General features: G+C 39.7%; 1 protein-coding gene across 1 annotated transcript in view; it reads left to right on the forward strand.

Annotated features, from left to right (window-relative positions):
• Window positions 1–27,078, forward strand: part of LOC120517106 (arf-GAP with SH3 domain, ANK repeat and PH domain-containing protein 2-like) — a 120,494-nt gene that overhangs the window by 36,487 nt on the left and 56,929 nt on the right. Inside the window, exons 4-8 of the mRNA XM_039739217.1 lie at window positions 4,870–4,944; window positions 6,021–6,070; window positions 15,472–15,601; window positions 16,012–16,097; window positions 23,458–23,533. Coding sequence (XP_039595151.1) covers window positions 4,870–4,944; window positions 6,021–6,070; window positions 15,472–15,601; window positions 16,012–16,097; window positions 23,458–23,533 — 417 coding nt within the window. The remainder of the gene's footprint in view (window positions 1–4,869; window positions 4,945–6,020; window positions 6,071–15,471; window positions 15,602–16,011; window positions 16,098–23,457; window positions 23,534–27,078) is intronic.

Raw genomic sequence — 27,078 nt, forward strand, 5'->3', positions numbered from 1 at the left:
GGATCACAATAGCCTGCAACATATCATCACTCCCTGGCATAATTTTAACAAAGGATTATACACACGGAAAAAAAAAAGCAAAAAATACATCAACAAATTAATACCACAATGCTTGATTTAGGCCAGATAAATGGGGAGAAGAAAAACCAAGTGAAGCCAAATAATTTTTAAACACAAGTCAATACATTATTCCAAAAAAGAATGTAATCCTAAATATATGAGAAAAAGTTAAAAGCAGGAAAATTTAAAATACAAAATGCCAAATAGTGGCTAACACTGTTGTGAAGCCCAAGAGTTTCCAAGCTTATAAGTTCTGAATGCTTCCAAAAATAACCAGAAGAGGAGGGAATCTCATCAAAAGCCCTGCCTAATAAAACAGAGGGCCACAGAAGAATCTTCATAAGTAAAAGATGTATTATTCAACAGCCCTGTAGAACCAAAATTAAGCTGTGAGGAGCACAAAAGGTACAGAAGGCAACACATTAAATCTATGCAAATTAAGTTCTAATCACAAATCTAAAGAGTAGTTGAAATACAGGTCAGAAAATCCAGAAATTCACTAAGCACAAAAAAATCATAAATCCAAGAATCATTCCCAAGCACATTCAAATGAACCACAAGGAGCTGTGGGTTGCCCCGCTTCCATATTGCAGAGGGCATCCCTTGTGGTGATTGGCAGGTGGCCCTGCCTCTTGGGGTACCACACTAAAGACACTTGGAACGCAACAGAATATACATGGCCTTCTCGCGCTTCTATTATTTATCACGGGACGTGGATCAGGTGTGGCAATTAGCAGCTCCCGGCATCATATGAATGCGGACGACTCCTCGCCTGTGCACTTAAGCGAGGACCATCCGCATCACGAATCACCTGGGAACCGCTTCAGCCACAGTACCACACCCCCCTCTAAGCCGCAATTATTTCTTAAAAAGTGGCCCTGTTGACTTGAGCTGTGGACCCGCTACACCACAATATCCTGAGGGACAAATCTATACTAATAAAAGGCAAAGCCCTCACTGACTGACTGACTGACTCACACACTCATCACTAATTCTCCAACTTCCCGTGTAGGTAGAAGGCTGAAATTTGGCAGGCTCATTCCTTACAGCTTACTTACAAAAGTTAGGCAGGTTTCATTTCGAAATTCTACGTGTAACAGTCATAACTGGAACCTACTTAATACATATATATGGCCATAGCCTGCAGCTCGGTCACCGTGTGAGACGGAGTTGCGTCCCTCATCGTCACACCCCTCACGTAATTGAGTGCCTGCCCATATAAGGCTGTCCATCAGCAGCAATCCAATAGACATGCTGCCGCTAAATATTCGCGGGTGAAGGACTGTGCTTATGCAAACGAAGAGGAGATGGTCAGGGATAGAATAGTGTTTGGCACAAACTCAGCAAAAGTGCGAGAGAAACTTTTAAGTGCCGGGTCTTAGTTAACATTAAATAAAGCCGTGGACATCGCAAGATTGCACGAGAATAGCACAAGCACAGCTGAGAACCTTCGATGCATGTACTCCGAGCGGCTCACGTGAACTGACTGTGAACGCAGTACACAGAGAACAAGCAAGAGCTCCAAAGAGCGCTGAACAAAAAACGCATTACACAATTGAGAAGGCAGTAAAAGAATATGAAGTGAGTGACGCATACAAGCATATTCATAAGTGCAGCTACTGCGGAAACAAAGCACGGTGTAAACCTTAACTTTAAATTAAGTTCATAGACCCGCTGCCACTGGCGTTTGTCATGCCTACGACCATTACAATATTTGCGAGATACAAGTTTAATGAGAAGATGCATTGCCAGGTCTGAGCAAACATTAAATAAAGCCGTGGACATCGCAAGATTGCATGAGATAGCACAAGCACAGCTGAGAACCTTCGATGCATGTACTCCGAGCGGCACACGTGAACTGACTTTGCAGGACTGGGAAAGGTAAACCCGTGCATGCAGTATGTCATGTCTCAGATAAACAGGAAGACGAGCTGCTTATTGATGCAGTAGGAAACGAACAAGCCTCTGACGCTGAACAAGCCTTTGTACACATATCAATAGGAAAGCAAGGTGTAAAGCTTAACTTTAAATTAAGTTCATAGACACGCTGCTGCTGGCGTTTGTCATGCCTAAGACGAATGGGATATTCGCGACATACAAGTTTAATGAGAGGATGCAGTGTATAAACGAGACTTTTCATCACTTTGTAACGGAGTTAAAATTGCTGGTGAAGGACTGTGCTTAAGCAAACAAAGATGAGATGGTCAGGGATAGACTAGTGTTTGGCACAAACTCAGCGAAAGTGCGAGAGAAACCTTTAAGTGCCGGGTCTGAGCTAACATTAAATAAAGCCGTGGACATTGCAAGATCGCACGAGATAGCACAAGCACAGCTGAGAACCTTCGATTCATGTACACCGAGCGGCTCACGTGAACTGACTTTGCAGGACTGGGAAAGGTAAACCCGTGCATGCAAAGTGTGATGTCTCAGATAAAAAGGAAGACGTGCTGTTTATTGATGCAGTAAGAAAGGAACAACCCTCTGAATCTGAACAAGACTTTGTAGACATATCAATAGGAAAGCAAGGTGTAAAGCTTGTTTAAATTAAGTTCATAGACACGCTGCCGCTAAATATTCGCAGAAAAATCCACAACTTAATACCGGGAATGCCTGTTAAACATCTTAGATTCCCGAGTACCGATTTGGGTAGTGAACACTTCGATGAATGAAACCTGTTATCTTTACAATGGTTGACAAACATGGAATATAACTCGGACGCGACGACACAGTAAAAACTGCGTCGTTTATATTCGTCTGTCGTAGAGGCCACATGCAATTCTGAGCCACGTTGACTGTTCATAGAGGCATGTTTCTCGCGGAGGTGAATCGCCATATGCAGCGTGTAAAACGGTTTGTGAGGGGTATCCCATGGGATCCTTAAAACAATCCTTTACAACTGAGGTTAAAACACAATAAAGTAAGCAGTCTTTAAAAGCCGAGTTTTGATTCTGCACGACCGCATGCACCATAGCAAACTGTTTTACACGCTACATACAGCAATTCGCGCTACTATCGTGGTCAGGTGTCTTGGTGGATTATATAAAGAAAAGCATCCAAAACCACACAGAGCAATGAAAAGTCTACGTGAGTCACAGATGCATGTGCAAGGACGACGACTCCTCAAGTGCCAAGTTAGAGGTGGGCACATGAGCAGGCAGGGCGCGATGGGGGTCCGTCAGTTTTCAGTCGCGGACGATTGTGTGTTGGTTCGTTCCGTGCATTGTTACAATGTTGCTTTTCTTGCTGATTTATTACATTATCGATTTTTCAAATGTTAATTTTCTCCCTGTGCTTAAAAACCATTAAAAAACTGGCCTGGTACATATATATTTAGTATATATATATATATATATATATATATATATATATATATATATATATATATATATATATATATATATATATATATATATATATATATATATATATATAAAATTCTTTTCGCGTTTCAAACGGAAATTACGTATGACCACGAAACATAATATAGGAACTAATCACTTCGTTTGTGGACGCCATTTTTATATTGTCTTTATGAATTGTTATTATTTGTGAAGCGCGAGTATTTTGCTAGTATTGTGATATAATACAAAATACCTTTAAAAGATATAAGTGAAGCAAAAGAAGGCAACATGAGTCAAAAGAGATGTGGACTAACAAAGGAACAGTGAGAAAAATCAACTGAACAGCTGTGGAAAACAAGAGTCTTTTATAGTCCTCTCAGGAGACTGCAGGGGCAAAGTAAAAATGTGTAAAATAGGAAAGTCTGGAGCGAGGCACATGCACAATCCAGCAGAATTAAAAATTAGCAGTTATTTTTTTTTTTAATAAAATAAAAAGATGCATAGCAGGGGTTTCACATCTCTTTATTTAAGGTGTGGCAGTAGGGGGCACTAGTGCTCCCTTGAACCCTCAGGGATGACTCCAAACACCAGGTAAAAGTCCAAGACTCTTTATTTTCTTTTCCCACAGAAGTGCACCAAGCACCTTCCACACTACTCATAAACTATTCAATATTAACCAATAAACACAATTATATTCTCTCCTCCTCGCCCAGACACTTTGCTCCTCTCCCACCCAGCACAGCTCAGTGTCTGGACTGAGGCACCGTCCTTTTATAGCCCCTGACCCGGAGGTGTTCCTGTCCCAGCAGTCCACAGTTCCTTATTCCTTTTATTTCACCCCTGGAGCACGCCATTCCTTCCCGTCACGTGACCATGACGTACTCCCAGGTCATAAGGCACAACAGAGCCCATAAGTCCCCCCACAATGACTCCTGGTGGTCCCCAAGGTATCCAGCAGGGCTGTGTATAAACACTACAGAGTCCATAAGGCCCTGCTGGACCTCGGGGCACGATCCTGCTGTCGGGAGAGCTCCTCCTGGTGGCCTGGGGGTGAGGACCGGCATGGGAAGCCGGCAGTCCTCCACAAAGGGTATAGCCAAATATGAGTAAATTATTATGTTTTCAATTTTATATACCTTATTTAATATTTTAAATGAGGTAAGAGATCAACATTTCTTCAAAATCTGATTTATCTAAGTAGCTCATTTTACTCAGAACTGGGAACGTCCTGTTTGAAAGGAGTTCTCTGTAGAAAGCTTGTTCCTGTATATCCTTCTGCCAAAAGCACGTGAATGCAGCAAAAGTTGCTAATGACATTTGTAGGGAAGCCAGACTGACAAGCAAAAAATAAGTGAATTTTTTATAATAAATCAGAAATATTAGGAAGTGTATCTCCATGCTAGCAGCAAAATATTAGCAGAACTTACTGGGCCCATAAATAACAAAAGCATAAATGTTTCCGTTGTAGATCCAGAACATGAATAATATCATCTCATTCCCCCTTGACAACCTTTTAAAAGCAGACCTTCGAGATGGAAGGCTGGTGAGTATGTTTATAATTATGACTTTTAATTTCCAGTGTTTTCAGATTTGAATGGTAAAAGGATTTATGAAATGTGAAAGCATAAGAAAGAATGGAAACTAGTGCTCCCAAATATAGAGTAGATAGTGTGGTAGGTGTGATAAGGAATCTAAGAAAAGAAAATATAAATGAACAAAGAAAAAGAGAAGTCGGGTGAAGTATCTTCCATCCATCCAGTATCCAACCCGCTATATCCTAACTACAGGGTCACGGGGGTCTGCTGGAGCCAATCCCAGCCAACACAGGGCGCAAAGCAGGAATCAAACCCTGGGCAGGGTGCCAGCCCACCTCAGGCAAAGTATCTTGTTATGTGTAAATGTGTTTAAAGAGAAGCAATCTTGGTGTGTCCTAGGAATTGAAGGAGCCAGTTGCTTGAATCAGCTACTTTTAGAACTCAGTACAACCCTTAGATATTTGAATAAGCTGTAGTTTTTATTTTGCATGAAAACTGGGTATGGATTTGATGTTTAATCATGAGATTGCTTAAAACAAATGGAGCACAGGAGAAGAGGATTTAGTATATGAACCCAGTAGAGCTGGGATGGTGAAATTTTCTCAGTATGCAACAGTCATCTGATCAAGTCATTAAACGGGTAAAAGCTGGTGTACTCCTGGAATGTCACTCAATCTGTTTGTCTGCTCTGGAAGTGGTAAAAGTAAATTGCTCATTTGCAGAGTCAGAGCACAGACTCTTCTGCCAGGCATTGGTCTCATTAAGATTTTGTTTTGCTTGAATTGGGAAGGGCTGCACCCTGCCCGGGGTTTGTTCCTGCCTTGTGCCCCGTGTTGGCTGGGATTGGCTCCAGCAGACCCCCGTGACCCTGTGTTAAGATATAGTGGGTTGGACAAATACTGACTGACTGACTGACTGAATTGGGAAGTTTTTCACAGAATGTACATATTTTTGTATTCTGATGGGAATTTAAAATTCTCTGCAGAAATCCAGAAGGCACATTTTACTTGATTGTATTTGCTGTGTGCTGATAATAATTTAATTTGATTTACTGTCTGCCTTCTTTTGCTGTTCTTATTTTCAGGAGTCCAAGAAGTTGTTTGAGAAGAGTTGGAAGGACTATGAAATTAGAGGGTAAGGAACAGCAGTGGAGTACAATGTTTGGTGCAATGGGTTCCACTTATGGTCCTAAAGGAATTAAATTCTTTATAATTTCATTGAACAAAGACTGGAGAACCTTTGCTTATGTAGGGTCACTGATTATTCTATCGTTAGGTGAGTCGTAAGGTGGCTGTATACCAGAATGTGTCGTTATAAATGCAGATTAGTCTTAATCCTCCATTGCACCTATCATTAAACAAATACCCCACCCAAAAATATGTTTTTAAAAGTTATTTAACCCCATGTAGTTTGTACTGATGGCAGAGAAACATTTTTAATCTTGTGTTTTTGTGAAGAACGGACTTTCTCATAGAATGGAACCCAATGAAGACCAATGCTGCAAACAATATCAAAAATGTATATGAAAAAAATCTTGCATTACTCGTTTCTCATAATGCACAAGTCAAGTCGTCCAAATGTATGCGCACAATGAGCAAAAGGTATGCATTTTATCGCAAAAATATTGTTAAATTAAAATAGTCCACTAACAGATAGTCCCTTCACAATTAGTTGTGTTTTTGAAATGATGAAAGTACTGGGGCTGGGGGAATGAACGACAAGGGCAGATGGTTGAAATGAAACAAATCAGATGTATTCAGCACAGAGAGTCAGTACTACACCGTCAAGGTAGCATAATGTTACCCCGTTTTCTTACTTGCTTTAAACAGATCAGTGATTATGAACCTTTTTGGTTTTGGAACCCAGTTTTACTTATTTTTGTTCAATAATGACCATTTATGAGTAGTACTTTTAATGTAGACTACCCAGCAGATTCCCCTGAATGGCACACATTAACCAATAGCAGTAAATGCGTATTCAACATGTAAATACATACACGCGTATACACGGTCGATGAGATACACATATACTTATCCAAAAACAAGTCGACACATGGCTGTTTATTACTGAATCAAATTTATTGTTGTGACGATGCTGGTCCATTCCAGGTTACCTCTTCAGATTTTAGGGGCCTCTCGAACCCAACACCGTCGATAGTTATGACCGAATGAGCTGACAGATGGGGACAAATCACACAGGAGCAAGGGGATTGTGTACAAAGAGTTCGGTGCTTTTATTAAAAAAGTAATCAAAGCAAAACCAAAAACATTGTCCACAGTGTAGTGCTTCAAAATAATCCATAAAAACAAGTGGATAGTGGGGAATAAAAACACAATAAATAAATCCATTAAAAGCAGAAGTTAAAATGCAATTACTGGCTCCTTCAGATCCCAGCCCATCTCCTTCTTCATCTCTGCAGCTCACCCATAAGTCTTGCAGTCGCTAGAGACTCAGCAGCCACAAACTTCATCCCCCGACCCCCATCTTGTCTGCCTCCTCACGCCGCAGCCAGACAGTCCAAGGCCGTCCAGACCTTCACGCACTTGCAGTCATACCTCGGATCCCTGGGGAGGTCATCCTCCATGCTCACCCAACTCCACACCATTGTTCAGTGTGGCGATCCAGCTCCTAGACCACCACAACCTATACTACGTTCATGGGGCCCCTGTTTGTGCTGCCTTTCCTCTCTATGTGGCCGGATCGTCATCACCGAGACTGCTCTTCAGCCGCCTTCTAACCTAAGTTCCTTTTCATCTCCGTTTTTTCCCTCCACCTCGCACTTGGGTTTCTCATTTTATATGTGGGGACGTGGCACAGGTGTGGCGATTAGCAGCTCCTGACATCAATTATGAACACGAACGATCCCTCAACCGTGCACTTAAGTGTGGAAATGCCTGCGCTGCATTGTGCCCGGGAAACGCTCCAGCCACACTACCATACCCGCTCCTTAAGCCACAAGTGTGGCGAATGGTTATTTTAAAAGGCAACGAGCTGCGGACCTCACTTTACAACAGTGTTCATCTGTTTTTTTAATTGATTGTCTGATTTTCACAAGTTTGTCGAAATCAGTCATGAATAAAAAGAGTACAGGGAGGAATATGTTTAAGTTTGCAAGTGGCTGTCTCATCGAGAATTTTGGTGTACATATTTTTTGCACAAGGGAAGAATAGCTGTTCTGCAATAGTCTGAGTTTATATTATATTTGGCAGCGAGATGAGAGTGCCAGCAGTCTTGTTGCACTAATACACTAAAATATTTTTTGTGAAGCCTCAAGAATTTTTTTGTTTTTACACGTTAAGCAAGTCGAACGATTTGCCTCAGTAAGTAGCATGCTTTGTTTTCAAATACTTTGGAAGGCTTTATGCTTTCTTTTGGTTGTATCACACTGCAGACAGCACACTTTTACTTGCCATGCTTCACAGTAAAAGTAAGTCTAACCCTCAAAAAATCTGCATTGTGCGTTCTTTTAACATTCCTGTTTGGTTCATGTCTTTGGGATGAATTTTATAAGGGTTATACAGAATTCAAAGCAGGTGATGCTACAGCAAATTTGAGGAACTTGTACACCACGTACTTCGTTAAGAAAGTCAACGAACGTGAACAACAGGTTTGTCGTCGACTTGTTACTGGACTTATGTCAGTCATTTATTTCCCCAGTATGCAGAAGCAAAAGTGTTCCATGTCTCTGAAAACAGTAGAGTGATGGCAGATTTAATTTGTTTTATTTATTTATTTATTTATTTTAAACATATGCTGAGGTTGCATGGTTAACTAGTACTGGAAAAGTTTGGAAAAACCCAAATTTTAAAATGGTACGGTACCTGCATTTTGGGAGTTTTGGTTTTGAAATAAACATTAACTTTCCTCTCAATTCCACAACACTCTCTATTGATGTTGTCGAAAATATCCATTTTGTAGACTTCACAAAATTAAACTACACACTTCGATGCCATCTGAACTTCAGCGAGGTGAGCGATTGTGTGGTGCACCAGGGAGGCTGGAGTAAGAGTTTTGGAGTTATCTGTTATTTGCTTCAGAACTATTTTGGTGCTGGTGCTGAAGTCAGAAAGCTGATATTGATACTGAAGATAAAATTTTAGCACCGATCCAACACTAATGTAGGGTGACAGCCCATCTAAGGAGTGACCCATGGATTAAGAAACTCTGAAATAGAAATAAAACATTTCCCCAAGATTGGATCATCTCAAGCTGCTCCCCCAAACAGTAACAACAAAACTGAAAACACAATTCACTTAGTTCTGTTGACCTCCCAAGATGCAAACTGCCCTAGCCTCCTTCTTGTGGCCTTTTTGATGGCATCCTTACATTGGCTATCTTATTAGTTAGTGGTTGTGCAGGAAATGATGAGTTTTAGGGCACTGTGCAGCCCCTGTCCACATAAAAAAGAGTTTTCATGAGGCTTTCTTTTAAAACCTTCTTCTTTTTACCTTCCATTGTTTCTGGGGACTCCATTCAAAATGGCATTTCTTTGTAAATAATTATATCCAGATTCCAAAAAAAATCCATATTCAATTGTAATGATTAAAGTGGTAGTAGAACTTTGTTGTTCATTACTGAAAATTGTTCAATTACTCAGCAGTGGCCTCCAGATTTTAACAAACATTCTCTTGAAGCTTTGCAGTGGAGTTAAATTTTAATACTGGAGTATTCTGTTTTGCCAAGCATCTGTTTTCCAAACCCAATTCTTTGCATTAAAAAGTCCTCAGGAAACCGATCCCAGCAGCAGTGGATGCAAGCCAGGAAACAAACCTGAATGTGAAAGTTAGTCTATCACAGGACACACACGCACTGACTGACTCATACCAGGCCAGTTCAGAATAACCCATTAGTAATACGTACATCAATGCAATGGGGCAGCCAAAGGAAACGTTTATGAAATCGAGGAGAAATGCAGCCGCCACACAGACAGCGATAAGGCCAGAAATCCTCTAGAGCTCTAGAGCTCAAACCACCCTGCTCATATGCTCTTATCTTTACTGTCATAATTTTATTCTTAATTTTAAAACAGGGCAGAAAATCTTTCACATACCTTTTAATGTAACAAATGGCTGATGAGGATTAGTTTAACAGATAGTGGCATCAGGCAGCAAGGTTTTGTAATCTAATGGAATGTAGAAATGCAATGCTTTCTGGGAATTTGGAGGAGATGTCATTTCTGAGTCACAATAATGGAATACCAAAGTGATGTCAGAATAATTTAGGAACCACTTGGCTACCTCATCTAAAATATTTCCGTTGCATTGATGGAAAGTGTATGTGAAAAAGTAAGTACACCCCATGAAATTTTTTTTCTTTAACATATGTGGACATATCAAGGTTTGATCTTTAAATAAAGGTGATGTAATATAACAAACATCATGCCACATTTACATTTTGCAATAAACTGTATAATTTAAATAAATGTTCATTTCACATGTGGAAAAGTAAGTGCACCTGTCCATTAATCACTATTTCACATACCTAAAATTAGAATCGTGCACCAGATGAGGTGCAAATAATTAGGATATCATTTGTGAGGGTCTAGTCTGAACCTGTCATATTTAAACTTCAGACATTTTGTTTGGTTTGCATTTTGTTGTTGTAGTGTGTGTTTACGCCATGCTAAGATTTTAATAACTCTTGGAAGTTATCAGAAAGAATCTTAGAGATCTAAGAAAGGATTTAAAAAAGATCTCCAAACAACTGGAAATCATCCATTCTACTGTCCAGAAAAGAATTCAAACAACTTGTCCAGACAGGCCGTCCCAACAAGTTTAGTCTCTTAAGAACCTCTTAATGTTAGTACTGGACTGACAGGTAACTCTTGCCACTGCTGATGTCAAAGTGCACGGGTCTACCATTAGAAAGAGGCTACACTAATCAGATCTACATGGGAGGTGTTGGGAGCATGCATTGATACAGCATGTTGCCACACCATCCATACAACATCCCAAATTAGGACCCAAGCGCAGCCATGCAACGGGTGACACCTCAGCACCACACTAGTTTGAGTGGAATAGTGTGAGATTTTTTTTAAAAGTGGCTGGAGTGAACCCCTAAGTTTTCCCTGCATGTTGGAGGGCCTGCTTGCAGGTTAACATAGGACAAAGCAATTGCAGGTTAAGGGTCCAATGGAGTGGAATCACTTCTGGCATTTATGGGATTGGAACTGGCAACCTTTCGATTGCTGGCACAGATCCCAAGCCTCAGAGCCACCAATCTTTGCTGTGTGGAAAGAACATCAAGGCAAGACTAAAGTTTTTCCATGAACACCTAGGCAAAGACCAGAACCTTTGAAACTATGTGATCTGGGCAGATGAGGTAAAGGGGGTGTTATTTGGCCACAGTACCTGAAGACATGTTTGGCGAAAACCAAAGACAGTATTTGACCACAGGAGCCTGATAACAACTGTAAAGACTGGAGATGGAAAATCTATGGTGTGGGGCTTCTTTGCTGCATTGGGGCCTGGGGAGCTCACCATCACAGAATCCATTACGAATTCTTCATTGGACTAGAGAGTTCTAGAGGATAATGTGAGAAAATCTATCCAAAGACTGAAGTTGAACTGAAAGTGGACCTTGCAACATGATAATGACCCTAAACATACCAATAAATCCACCAAGAAATGGCTGAAAAAAAAAGAAATGTATGGTTCTGGAATGACCAAATCAAAGCCTGGACCTGAATCCTATCAAGATGCTGTGGGGGAATTTAAAATGGGCTCTGCACACAAGGCACCTCTCAAATGTCAAACAAGTGAAAGAATTCTGCATGAAGGAGTAGGAAAAAGTTTCCCCCAGTTGACGTTGGAGACTGTTAGGTAGTTTTTAGGAAACACTGACTTGAGGGGGCAATACCAGCTATTAGAGCCAAGGGTGGACTTACTTTTTCCACAAACACAAATTACATACCAGTTAATTTTTTGTTGTATACCTAAATGCAAACTCAAATTTTCTTTTTTTTCAATTATATGACCTTTATCTAAAGATGAAGATCAAAAGTTGACATATCAACTTTTAATAAAAAAGAAAAAAAATGTCATGGGGTATAGTTACTTTTTCACAATTTTTTTTCTCCAAGAAAAGTTAACTTGATTGCATGGCCAGATCTACCATCAGGGTGAATTAAGAGTATACACTGGGGCACTGATTGCAAAGTGGTCTTACACTTGTAAAAAAATAATACAGAGTAAACAGAAAAGTGCAGGTTTTCACCAACAGACACTCATAGCAGTCTACACTACAGCATGCACCCCTGCCCCGCTTCAGTCCTCAAGATGATATAAGCCTGTCAAATCAAGGGAGCGCCACTGAGCTCCAAATCCAAGAGAGAGTGACTTACCATACATTTTTAGAATAAAGGTATTTATTCTTTCAAGGCACTCTTTCCAAACCTCTTTCCATCAAATCCTCCAAATTTATACAATGAATGCACAATAAACCAATAAATCTTCTTTCTTCCTTCCATCCTCTGCTGATTGTTTCCCACTGACTCTGGGCTCTGACTCCCCAATGTGAGTCAGCGGGCTCCTTTTAAGCCAGGCCTGGGAATGCTTCCAGTCCCATGCCATGTCTTCCGGGAAGCATTTCCAGACCATTAAGAAAGTAGGGGGATTCTCCTCCAACAGCACCCTCTATCGGTATGTAGGGACCCAGACAGGGCTGCATTTCCATGCTCCATCTTCCAGACACCCTTGTGGGTGTTCCGACTGGGTTGCCATATGAGGACTACTGCCATCTGGCACATGGTGGATGGAACAGCTCCCAAATCACAACCTCTGCTGGTCCAACTACTATATCATACCAGCTGGGCACAAAGTTATTTCGATGTCCTGCCTGCCAATCTGTGTGGGCCATTGCAATGGCCTTCCATCTGGATAATGAAACATCTTCCAATCCAGGCGGGATACCCATTTTCCTCCAACAAAGGGAAATATGAGTCCTAGTTGGTTGATATGGGCGGGGCATAACCAGAGAAGTTGTCTGATTGGTCAGTTTTGTGAGATCATACTGTGCAGCAAGAAAGAAAAAATCAAATGGTCATTCAAAGCATGAGCCCATTGTTGCAGTGAAAAGAAAAATTTAAAAAGAGATGGACAAAAGACATAATTTTGTCAGAAACTATATTTGACATTTGCAGCTTTAAAGAAAGTACCACTTGAACAAAATTCTGAAAAAAATGTAATTACTGCAGTTCAGAAGAATTAGGCTGACCTTGCAATAGTCATTAAAGCAGTGTTATCAACACTTATAGCAGCTTTTTCAGGAATACACAGTCCAACAACAATGAGGAAGACAACAAGGCCACGGTAGGAGATAAGATGCACCAAACAACGACAAACTCCAATGAAGGATTTCTTCCCTATTATGACAAATACGGTTGTTAGCTTCTGTTGTTGTCACTCTTAGGAGGCTTTCCAGTAATGGCCTATTTGTAGTAACCTTTATCTCCTGTAAATTTACATTTCTGCCACTTCTGTCTAGAACTGCCATTTGGTCTTTTATTTTATTTGCTGCAAATAGGCGAACCTAAAAAATCAGTTTTGTATGTGCTACAAGTGACATTGTTCTTTAAAAATATTTGACTGATGTGCTATCAGATGGCAGCTATTTCCTACACATGAAATGTTGCACATGCAGTGTAATCGAGTGAACAGAAAAGGAAGATCAAGTTGAGCGGATATAAAGTTATTGATTTTTTTCACAACTTTAACCTGTTTATCAGATTTATTATTGACAAACAGTATGTGATGTCCAGAATGTGTGTTTATTCCTGTGCATTTGGGCAGTGAGGTGATGAGGGGCCTTTTGACCTTTGACACCCCGGAGCCTGCAGAGGTCTTAATTTGGCCTTGCATCATCAGAAAACAGTAGAAGTGCACTCAATTTTCTTAACACTTATCTTTTTTCTCTAAGACACTGTTTTGCTGGAAAGTATAGTTCACATTTGCAGTTTAAAAAAATAGCAGACAATTTGAACAAAAACTCTGATAAAAACAATTACTGCAGTTGAGACAAATTATGCTGACCTTGCAAATAGTCATGAATGTGATTTATGGCCACTAGAAGTACAATGCATTTTTTTCAAAATCTGTTTCATAATAATTTCATTTGAAAATACATCTGGAGGTCAGAAACTTGAAAGTACCCCTTATAAGAAGGACACGGGAGTCATATTAGACTTGACAATTTCAACTACCATATATCGTTTAGAAACCATTAAGAAGGCTAACAGAATGTCGGGTTCTATAGCACCTTGATGTGTAAAGTACAACTCCTCCAAGGAGGTTCTGCTCCAGCTTTATAGCACACTGGCGAGGGCTCATCTGGAGTCCTGTTTGCAGTTCTGTTCTCCAGGCTACAAAAAGGACATAGCAGTCCTAGAAAAGGTCCAGAGAAGAGCGACTAGGCTGAGTCCAGGGCTACAGGGGATGAGTTATGAAGAAAGAGTAAAAGAGCTGAGCCTTTTCAGTTTAAACAAAAGGAGATTAAAAGGAGACATGATTGAAGTGTTTAACATTATGAAAGGAAATTAGTTCAGTGCATCGAGTCTATTCCTTTAAAATGAGTTCAAACTTGCTACGGTTATATTTTGCACATATGTTAGAAAGTTTTTCTTCACACAGAGAACTATAGGCACATTGACTAAGTTACCAAGTAGTGTGATAGACAGTAGGACTTTAGGGCCCTTCAAAACACAAATTGGTGTTATTTTATAGGAATTAGTAGGATAGGACTGGCAAACATTGTTTGGCTAAATGTCCTGCTCTTGTCTAGATTGTTCTAATGTTCTTCCAGCTTGTCAAAGAGCCCTTCAGACCAGTCACCATTCAGTGAATGGATGGGGAATTGGTGCAGAGCTATCAGTACCTGATACCTGGACTGGTCTGACAACACAGAAGAAAGCTGTTTCCCACAGATGAGAAGTTGTCAAATAGTGGCGCTGTACAAGAAGGGCCAGAGCAATCTGTACTTCCTTAAGGAGACTCCACAGTCTTTTGACGTATGAAATCAGTTAATGGTAGCCAGTTTATTGTTCTACGCTGTGGTTTCCTGGAGAAGCAACCTGAGCTCAGAAGAGACACAATGTCTGAATAAACTCATCAAGAAAGCCTGCTCAATAACAGGATGAACCCTGGACACACTGGAAGCTGTTGCGGAAAAGATGATGGTGGTAGAATTAGATGCCATCATGAAAAAATCTGAATTCCCTCCAGGAGGTGTTCTCTCGGAGCACTTTTAGCCACAGCCTCATTCCTCCATGGTGTGCTAAGAAGTACCTCTGGGGTCTTTTCTGCCCACTGCAATTAGGCAATTCAGTATTTCCACCTGACGTCCCAAACTAAATTGAGATGCTCTTTAAGTTCATTTTGCAATTTCTGTACAATATACATTTATTATTTATTGCTTGATTGATTGTATTATTTGTCCTGTATGTCTGAATCTTTATTTTTATTTTATCCTCTTGAGATTAATAAAATCAGTCTAATATTTTTGCTCTCCCTTATGTTTCCCTATCTGTTGTACATTTTCAGATCCAAAATAGAAAAGGAGCGCCGTGAGAAAGCAAAACAGGGCCTGATCATTAGGACAGATGTATCTCCAGCAGAGATTGCAGAGGACATGGAGAAGGAACGCAGGGCTTTCCAGTTGCACATGTGTGAAGTCAGTCAATCTCTCAGTCTGTTTGCTGCTCTTTCTGTCATTCAAAATCTTTCCATCATTTTGTAACTTGTTCCCTGTGATATGTCAGTGCACATTTGCACATCGCCTGTAGAGGTTTCATGTGGATTTAAAGCACAACCAGTGCAGCAACATGTGAAACAGAAAAGTTGTTTTAGGTTTCCTCTTTGATGCAGGAAAAATATTGTCTTGAAACACTTTCTCAAGAATATCATTTTATTCACAATTATGTAATATTAAAATGTGAATCTTTTGGCTATGATTCTGTGGTATTGAAAAACTATAGACTGAGCTCTGGGACAAAATATTCCACTAGCCAGATGTTGAATTCCTTTCTTATGTCATCTTGATCTGTTATTGCTGACTTTTTAAACATTTTTTGTCCAATGTAGTATCTTTTGAAAAGCCAGGAGCTGAAGATCAAGCAAGGGCCAGATCTCTTACAGAGTCTCATCAAGTTTTTTCATGCCCAGCAGAAGTGAGTCCCTTATTATTGGCCGTTCCTTTGCTAATGGCTTCTAGTGTACAAAATTACTGCATGTAAGGTGCTCTAATTATGTTGTGTGAGGAGTGTTATTATGACCGGTGTCCTGTTTTTTTTTAATATTCTGGTAGTCATTAAAACTTTTATATCTCTTAATTGCTTGTGGTCAATGACATGGGATGCTTGGCTGCCTGCCAAATACACTATCCTTATAAATAAGGGGCTAAATATGGATGCCTGGTAGAAATCCCAATAGTTGAAGCTCAAGTCCAGTATTGCAGGATTTATTTCTTGGTATTTTTCACATAAATATGTGTAGAAAATAAATATGTTAATTTTAAAGCAGGATTACTCTATGATGTGATTATTGGCTAGCTGTAAAAGGTCCACCATATCTTTGACTTTGGTTAATTGGTGTCTGGTTCAGAACACTTTGACAACCACTGGACAACACCATCATAGTATATATTGTGCTTATTTTGTTGTGGGCAGTGGCTTGGACTTTGAACTTCTTTGGTGTTGGTGAATGGTCATATTTTCATTGTCTTGGGTTTTGTTTAGACTCTGGTTTGGAACTGACACTATCAGCTCTAGGGGTAGTTGAGTAATTGACCGGCTATTTTGATGATTCATGAAATAATCAGTGTGAACAAAAAATTATACAATAAAATTGATTTAATTGGACAGTTATTTATATTTTATTAGAGAAAAATATGAAGCCTTATCTTGTATAAACATTTACAATATGTTGAATTTGGATAGTTAGATAGATACTTTATTAATCCCAAGGGGAAATTCACATACTCCAGCAGCAGGATACTGATAAAGAACAATATTAAATTAAAGAGTGATAACAATGAAGGTATAACAGACAGACAATAATTTTGTATAATATTAACATTTACCCCCCGGGTGAAATTGAAGAGTCGCATAGTGTGGGTGAGGAACGATCTCCTCAGTCTGTCAGTGGAGCAGGATGGTGACATTTCAAGCTATTCCACAAAGCTCTCCTAAACATGTACAGCACTTTAAGCTCCTACCACTGCGCCACCATACCTCCCTGTTATATGGTATTGACAGTACAGGAAGCTAATCAAAGACTTTGTTAAATGGTGCGACTCAAACCACTTACATCTTAACACCAGCAAAACCAAGGAGCTGGTGGTGGATTTTAGGAGGCCCAGGCCCCTCATGTACCCTGTGATCATCAGAGGTGACTGTGTGCAGAGGGTGCAGACCTATAAATATCTGGGAGTGCAGCTGGATGACAAATTGGACTGGACTGCCAATACTGATGCTCTGTGTAAGAAAGGTCAGAGCAGACTATACTTTCTGAGAAGGTTGGCATCTTTCAACATCTGCTCTGCAGTAAGATGCTGTAGATGTTCTACCAGACGGTTGTGGCGAGTGCCCTCTTCTACGCGGTGGTGTGCTGGGGTGGCAGCATAAAGATGGAAGACGCCTCACGCCTGGACAAACTTGTTAAGAAGGCAGGCTCTATTGTAGGAGTAAAGTTGGACAGTTTAACATCTGTGGCAGAGTGACGGGCATTAAGCAAACTCCTGTCAATCATGGAGAATCCACTGCATCCTACGAACAGGATCATCTCCAGGCAGAGGAGTAGCTTCAGTGACAGACTGCTGTCACCATCCTGCTCCACTGACAGACTGAGGAGATCGTTCCTCCCCCACACTATGCGACTCTTCAATTCCACCCGGGGGAGTAAATGCGAACATTACTCAAAGTTATTGCCTGCTTTTACCTGCATTTTTATTACTATTTAATTTAATATTGTTTCTTTGTATCAGTATACTGCTGCTGGATTATGTGAATTTCCCCTTGGGATTAATAAAGTATCTATCTATCTATCTATCTATCTATCTATCTATCTATCTATCTATCTATCTATCTATCTATCTATCTATCTATCTATCTATCTATCTATCTATCTATCTATCTATCTATTGTACAGTGTGGCGTTATTCAGTTTTTGTATTTGTTTTATATCGGCCTGTCTATTCTTCTTTTAATGCAGACAGTAACTTACTCAACTTGTCTTGTGGAGCGTATTCTCATCTTTTTAGATGCTGCTGCCTAGTCAATTGTGCTGTGAGGGGAAGCAGACAACTGGATTTTCTTTTCCTTTTTAAGTGAATGCTCCCAAACCAGTGACACTTTCTGTTGCCTTTTTACTTGGGACCCTCATCGATCTTTTTATACCTGCCACAACAGAGCAGATTTACTCATGGTAAATGTTAATTGAGGATTTTTAAATCAAGTTAGTCAAGTAACCTAGTTACTCATGGCAGCCTTACTCCTGGTCATAGTGATGTATCTAAGTTCCATTTCCACTTATGAAATGCTTCTTACATTTACTGCAGTTCAAATTTATTAACACGAGATTCTCTATGGAATGCTGGGCTCCGAACATGCACAGCCCCGCTCCTATTTCATTGTTTATGAAGAACGGATTCGGCTGACTCGTTACTCATCTCTGTAGTGTCTGCTATCTCACAGTTTTTTTTAATGCCATTTCCTTTTGTTGTTGTCAGTGTCAAAGGCCAGCATGACAATAAGTCATCTTTGGGAGACATTCAATCAAGACAGAGTTGGGCAGTGAATGTCTTGACTGTGGCATAGGAATGGGAATGGTCATAACACACGTTGGATAGATGGGAACGGGTCTCTGAAATGTTCTTCAGAGTTAGTAATTCACTGATAACACTGGGCTTAAATTTGATATCCATGTTGATTAGGTTTTGAAACAACAAACAAACATTATAGACCACAAATGCTTCAATTTTGTAATTCATAAATGCTATTTTAGGAGATGATCTTTATTTAAAGCGCACAGTAGAACTTCCAAGTTCAGGCTCAAAAGCTTCAACTAACTTTGGGTATCTATATTTGTCATCTATACCTATATTGTGAGAAATCAGGCTTCACTATTGCTTTTTAGAGCTGATTTAAATGCTGAGAAAACACACTTTCAGACAGGCAGCAGCTCTGGACCTGACTCACGACAATGCACGAATATCCGCTTGGGTTCAAAACCACTTCTGCTACCAATTGTCATGTTTCGGGTCCAGAGTTGCACAAATCACACTCAGAAAAGTCTTTTTAAACTTCACTTTATTCTTGAACTTGAAAGATTATTATTTGAGTCTTTTAAAGGAATACAGAAAATACGATAAACTTCTAATTGTTTGACTCCAGTCATTGTTTCCTGGTGATTAAACGATATTTCAAGCATCTACATGAGTGCTAGCACGCTCAGTGAACAGTCTGCAAGATACCTTGGCCGGAGATTGAACAAAAAGCATAATAAATCAGTTGGCTTTAAAGGTTTTTATTACTGTGAGATATGAGACTCTTGCAAACCTGCATCTCGTGCTGCACTGTCAGATTGTTACCTCTCTGAAAGTGTGTTTTCTATGCAATATACAGTATACACCAAGCCAAGCAAATGTCTGTTTGCTCATGAAAGCATATAATATTGCAGTTAAAAAATGTTGATAAAATAAAAGGTAATATGAAATTCCAGTTTTATAAAAATTATTGATGCCTTGTAAGGTGGCCAACACAGGTTTGGCTAACTTTCTTGGGTAGCTTTAGACTTTGGTACAGTATTGTACAGTATATGTACAAATAAAGATATACAGGGTGGGCCATTTATATGGATACACCTTAATAAAATGGGAATGGTTGGTGATATTAACTTCCTGTTTGTGGCACATTAGTATATGTAAGGGGGGAAACTTTTCAAGGTGGGTGGTGACCATGGTTGCCATTTGGAAGTCAGCCATTTTGGATCCAACTTTTATTTTTTCAATAGGAAGAGTGTCATGTGACACATCAAACTTATTGGGAATTTCACAAGAAAAACAATGGTGTGCTTGGTTTTAACTTAACTTTATTCCTTCATGAGTTATTTACCAAGTTTCTCTTTGTTTACAGCCATTGACATGTCGCAGAGGTTAACAGGTGAGTAGTGGATAGAAATTGTGTTGATTTCTGGTGAACGTAGTAACCGGGTCATTGCAGCAGATTTCAATGCGACACCCTACGAGACCACCCATCTCCCATGCTACAGTTAGCAAACTGCTTTTGTGAAACTGGTTCAGTTTTGGATTTGCCAAAATGTGGACGCATGAAAACTGTCACTAATGAAGAAACATCAGTGGCTGTCCTAGCTTCATTCAGCAAGAGCCCACAGCGTAGCACTCGCCACATGTCACTGGAGAGTGGCATTAGTCGAACATCCCTTCGGCGGATATTAGCTACTCACAAATGGCACCCTTACAAACTCCAGCTACTGCAGCATCTCAACGAGGATGACCCAGATCGGCGCACTGAATTTGCAGAATGGGCAAAACAAGAATTGGAACAGGACCCTCAGTTTACGCAGAAGATTTTGTTCAGTGATGAGGCAAACTTTTATGTGAATGGTGAAGTTAACAAATAAAACCACCGCTATTGGTCTGACACTAACCCACATTGGATAGATCCCTCCAAGACTGTTGGAACAAAAAAACTGATGGTATGGTGTGGTATATGGGGTACAAAGATAGTGGGGCCATTCTTCATTAATGGAAACCTCAAGGCCGCTGGATATGCGAAATTGCTACATGATGATGTGTTTTCCTCTTTATGCACTGAAGCTGGCACGTTCCAGTAAGATGGTGCACCACCACATTATCGGTGTCAGGTCCGAGCATTCCTAGATGAACAGTTTCCTGGAAAGTGGATTGGTCGTCGTGGGCCAGTTGAATGGCCCCCAAGGTCTCCCGATGTGACCCTCTTAGACTTTTATCTTTGGGGTCATCTGAAGGCAATTGTCTATGTCTCAGAAACTTGTAAATAACTCATGAAAGAATAAAGTTACGTTAAAACCAAGTACACCATTGTTTTTCTTGTGAAATTCCCAATAAGTTTGATGTGTCACACGACCCTCTTCCTATTGAAAAAACAAAAGTTGGATCCAAAATGGCCGACTTCCAAATGGCCACCATGGTCACCACCCATCTTGAAAAGTTTCCCCCCTCACATATACTAATGTGCCATAAACAGGAAGTTAATATCACCAACCATTCCCATTTTATTAAGGTGTATCCATATAAATGGCCCACCCTATATATTACTTCATAACTGTAAATGTAATTTATCTTTATAATGTATTAGTGAACTGAGTCAACAAAGAACATTTTTGCTTTGTCTCCAATTATCTATTAAAATATAAAAGTTTCTACAGAGCCCAGTACCCCTTAACTGCCCCCTTGGACCTAATGACCGATTACACACCTTTAATAACACTTAATTCGCTCAAACATTTCCTGTGTTTGTTAAAGAGGCTATAACAGTGCTCTCCTTGCTCTCCTACTCCCTTCAGATCTGCATTAGATGAATGACATATGTGAGTTTTTATGCATTGAAATCCCATCTGAAGGGGATTTTACAGTAGGGCTGGACTTTGATCAGCTCATTTAAGAATTTAAAGTTTCATTTTCCTCAACCATTCCGGTAGAAAGTTGCTTGTGTTGTTTGAGATTGTTATCTTGCTGTACTTAAGTGTCAGCTCACAGATTTCCTTCAGAAATAATGAGGCTGACATTGGCCAGAAAATTCCACTTTTAACTCATCTGTCCATTAAACATTGCTCCATAAATCTTAAAGATCATTTCCGCCGTATTTAGAGCAAAGTGAGGTCAGCGCTGCTGTTTCTAGTACTGTGTGAAGTGGTTTCTGCCTTGCTGCATTGCTATGAATTTTTGGAAGGGGGGCTTTTTCCAGGGTTGAAGAGCTTGTAGATGTAATTTGTGACTTCATAGAGAAGTTTATACGTTGCTTTTGAAAAGATTTTGGCAGGAAGGCCATTCCAAAGAAGAATAATGTGTAAGACTTCCTTTGTTTGGAAAATACATGCTTTGAATGTGGCTTGGTAGAGAACCAGATTTTAGAAGTGGCTATTTAATCTTTAACAAACTTTTTTTTATGGTCGCTTCCAGGAAGGTATTTTGATTATGACTTGATGTGTTTGTACAATTTGTGTGCTGACAAGTAACCTCTAATGGAGTATTGTGTAGGGATGAACTCGATCAGACAGAGTGTTTGTTACCTTAAGTATTCAAGCTGCTCATTCTGTTTATGTGTTTTATTGAGTTGAGTTAACTTTGGGGTGGCAGTAACTTTTTTTCACATCAGAGTACTGCATGATTGATTGCCCTGCACTCAAAAGAAGCAATAAAAGTACATTTTTGTTGTCATTTTTCTATTTATTGAAAACTACAATCAAGGAAATATCTGATTTTATACATACATCATTAACCAACTTCAGAAATGAAGCACAGTTTGACACTTATAGTTCCATTTTTTACTGTAATATACTAACTTTACAGTATTTATGCATAGACAGATGAATAAATACCCTCTTTCAAAGAGGTGAATGTTGAATTTGCTTTGGTGGTTTCTAGAGACCTGCTTCTGTTTTTTCAGCCTTGATTATAACAGAGTCGTGTTTATAGTCCTTCAATGTGCAAAAAGTATTATACTCTCCTTCAGCTTCACTGTTGAATGCCTTCTAACAACATTACATAATGTCTGCTGCACACACACACACACACACACACACACACAGAGCACTCTGCATGCAGTAAAGCTTTACCAAGGGTCCTCCCCATCAGTGTAAACTCTGACCCAGAATCAAAAGCGAACTGAAAGCAGGATTAGTACGAGTTAACCAAACAGAGAAAGACCCCCAGAGGAAGGGGTGTGGAAGAATTGTATGTGTCTGGAGAGACGAGTGCTGTTGAAAAATAAAATAAATTTGAAGGATATGTCCAACCTCCTTGTGCAGTTTGGTGAGCTTTTTAGAAAACACAATATTTTACTTATCAGGGTTGACTGCAGGTTATAAGCTCCCCATTTTCTTAGGTAGTGTGGCCTACTGGCTAAAGTATTGGAGTTTAAAGCACAGAGTTACCAAATCATTTGGCCATTTCACCATGCCAGTATTTAAAATTATCAATTGAGAGGTAGGACAGATGCTGTGAGATCTTTATTTGGAAGCCAAGAGCACAGATAGAAGTTGATTAAGAGAGTATATTGCACAAAATGTTAGAAAGTACAAGTGGAGTAAGTTATTAAGTAATAATAATAATACATTTTCCATGCTTAAGTAGTGTAGGAGGCAGCAGTAATTTAAGGATTCTCAACTCACAAGTTGGCAAATAGGGATTGCTGAGCTAAATGCCCTGTTCTTGTCAAACTTGTTCTTATGTTTTTCATATCTTATTAAATTTTATAGCTTTATTTATCTTTGTATGTTTGTCATTTAAAGGCCATTGTCTATGTTCAGTTTTTTTCAGGATGGTTTAAAAGCAGCCCAAAATCTTGCTCCTTTTATGGAAAAGTTAGCTGCATCTGTACGCACGGTAAGCTAAGCAAATTCTGTATAATGATATACTTTGAGATGATGACTGACAGGTTTGATATTTGGTTTGATATTTCTTTTTAGATGCCAGTTATCCAATATGTGTTCTATACAGCAATTTGCGTTAAAATTATTCACAAAGGGCAATTTTAGCCGAAAAACTGTTATTTATTATTAATTTGTGTATGATTCCTGGTTTATGTCCAAGAAGGCAAAAAAGAAACTTAATCCAATTGGATGTATCAAGAAAAAAATGGGAAAGTACAAAAATATCCTGAAAGGACAAAATTAGGCAAAATGAGTTTCCATAAAGGCAATCCTACAACAAACGAGTCCCAATATGCAATCCAGAAAATTTGAAAACTAAAGATAGAAGCAAGAAGTCGGCAAAACCAGGAGACTCCAAAGGAAATAGCAGTACTTTCAAAGATTGCCAAACAAACACAGTGATCATCAAAAATCTAAACTTTAGAAGCATGTCTGTTTATGCTGTCATATTTCATAGTGAAAACACAGTGACATTACATGTCATTTTGCTAGCGACAGACTTTATGACCAAAAAAAAATGTGAAAGTAGGGGGCGCTATCGCTCTCTTGAACCCTCAGGTACCACGCCAGACACCAGGTAAAAGTTCTACAATTATTTGTTTTATTATAACAATGTGCACTAAGCACCCTCCACTCCACACTACTCATAAACCAAATACAATACTCCAATAACAATAACCAATCCTCCAACTCCCAGACACGTTGCCCTCCTACCACCCAGCTCAGCTCGCCGTCTGGGAGCTCCCACAGTCCTTTTAAATACCCTGACCCAGAAGCGTTCCAATCCTCAGTCCATGTGACTCTCAATCACTTCCGGGTCAGGTACAAGTCCTTTCTTTTCACCCCGGAAGCACGTTGCTCTTCCTCTGACTCACTTCCGGGTTATAGGGCACAAAGAAGTCTTCGGTCCTCCCTGCAGCTCCCTCTTGTGGTATCCAGCAGGGTCTTGTATAAAAACTACATGTCCCATGACTCCCTGCTGTTCTTCGGGGCAACTCCATACTGCAGGGAGGGCTCCATCTGGCGGCCTGGGGGTATTGGCCGGGATGACAAGCCGGCCACATCTCACAGTACTTCTCCCCCTAAATAGTGCTGATGTCTATAGAAAACTGTTAAAAAAATAGCTCCAAGATGAAAAAAAAAATCTATAATTTAGTGTATAACAACTTACAATAACAACAGTAATTGTTCCTAAAATAAACAAAACAAATCGGGACATTCTGAAATGAGATTCTAACAAGTAAAAACACAAATAACAATAATAATCATTTTAAAATAATCAAATTCCCTAATGAGATTCTATCATCTACTATTTTAAATGTTTTCATTGATTTGTCATAGAAATTCAACTTATCAGTTCGGTTGTCTAAAGCCACGCTGACTATTCAGTAAAACCTTTGTGGTAGTAACTGCATTTCTGTCTTGCCTTTTTGTAATCACTTCCATGAATGTTGGTATAAAACAAGTTAAACTTACTGGCTTGTATTTTCTTTGGTTAGTCTAATACCACTAAGTTTTCAGAACTTTGGATGTTTATTAGGTTATATTGATCTCAGAAAATTAAATTACTGTAAATTTAATGTGACCTGAATTTTCATTGTATTTTCTGGCATGTGAATTTCCTCTTCACTGATTGTAAAGTCATTTTTTGAAATAATCACTAGCTTCTTTGTGAACAATATAATAAATTTTGTGCAATCTTGGCAATTTTATGTTTTTTTAGCCTCTGTAATGTCACACCCATATTGTTTAGAGTGACCTGAAATTGTTTTGTAATTACTGGCCTATGACGTTACTCTTTGCTTACGACCATATTTACTGAAGGTTAAACCAGAGAGATGTTGATGAGTAGCCCATATGTCCTGCTAGTGGTGTCAATTTTGTCAGTGAGCAATTTCAACTGTTCATCTTTCTCAGCGATGAGATCGATATCGTCCTCAGATCTAAGGTTGTTTACCATTTCACCATTGATTTTTACATCTGCCTCAATTCCTTCCATAGCCTCCTGGATGACCGCTTCCAATAGTAGGTTGAATAGGAATGGGGACGAGTTGCAGCCTTGTCTCACTCCTACTGTCACAAGGAACCATTCCGTTAGGTCAGCATCCACACGAACTGCACTACAGTAATCCCTCCTCGATCGCGGGGGTTGCGTTCCAGAACCCCCCGCGATAGGTGAAAATCCGCGAAGTAGAAACCATATGTTTGTATGATTATTTTTATATATTTTAAGCCTTTAGAAACTCTCCCACACTGTTTATAAATATTCTCCGCACAGTTATACAGTAAACCCTTGTTTATCGCGGTTAATCCGCTCCAGACAGATAAATGAATTTCCACGAAGTAGGATTCTTTATTTATAAATCTAATATTTTCGCAGTTAGAGCATAGAAAACCCGTTTACGACCTTCTAAATACGTTTTTTAACATTATTAGAGCCCTCTAGACATGAAATAACACCCTTTAGTCAAAAGTTTAAACTGCGCTCCATGATAAGACAGAGATGACAGTTCGTTCTCACAATTAAAAGAATGCAAACATATCTTCCTCTTCAAAGTGCGCGTAAGGAGCGGAGAATGTCAGAGAGAGAGTAAAGTAAACAATGAAAAATCAATAGGGCTGTTGCGCTTTTAAGTATGCAAGCACCGCGATAAAGCAGCGGCAATGAAGGGATCAATGCAAAGGTAGCCTTTCAGCATTTTTTACAGGAGCGTCCGTATCTTCTAAGCAAACAGCCTCTGTGCAAAAAGCCCTCTGCTCACATCTCCTCCGTCAAGCGCAGAGAACGTCAGAGAGAGAGAGAGAGAGCACGAGATTAAAGCAAACAATCAAAAAATCAATAAGTGTGCTTTTGGACACCTCGATAAAGCGGCATTTCTTAGAGGAGCGTCCGTATCCACTAGGCAAACAGCTTCTGTGCAAACAGCACCTCTGCTCACACCCCCTCCGTCAAGCGCAGATAATGTCAGAGAGGGTGAGATAGAGGCAGAGACAAGCAAACAATCGAGCACCGCGCAGGAGGCATATCTTATAGCATTGAGGAGTTTTAGTTAATATGTAATACGTGCTCTGATTGGGTAGCTTCTAAGCCATCCACCAATAGCGTCCCTTGTATGAAATCAACTGGGCAAACAAACTGAGGAAGCATGTACCATAAATTAAAAGACCCATTGTCCACAGAAATCCGCGAATCAGCGAAAAATCCGCAATATACATTTACATATGCTTACATATAAAATCCGCGATAGAGCAAAACCGCGAAAGTCAAAGCGCGATACAGCAAGGGATCACTGTAAATGATTTACTGTATAGGTCTTCTAGTAGTTGGATCTGATGTTCCGGTATACCATATGTTCTGAGTATATGCCATAGCCTCTCCTGCCACACGCTGTCAAACGTCTGGTTGAAATCGATGAAATTATTACATAGTGTGTGGTTTTGTTCACAACATTTTTCTGCTAGCTGTCGGATCACAAATAGTTGGTCTATAGTATGTAT

This window comes from Polypterus senegalus, chromosome 17 (assembly GCF_016835505.1).
Source record: "Polypterus senegalus isolate Bchr_013 chromosome 17, ASM1683550v1, whole genome shotgun sequence".
Taxonomy (NCBI): Eukaryota; Metazoa; Chordata; class Cladistia; order Polypteriformes; family Polypteridae; genus Polypterus; species Polypterus senegalus.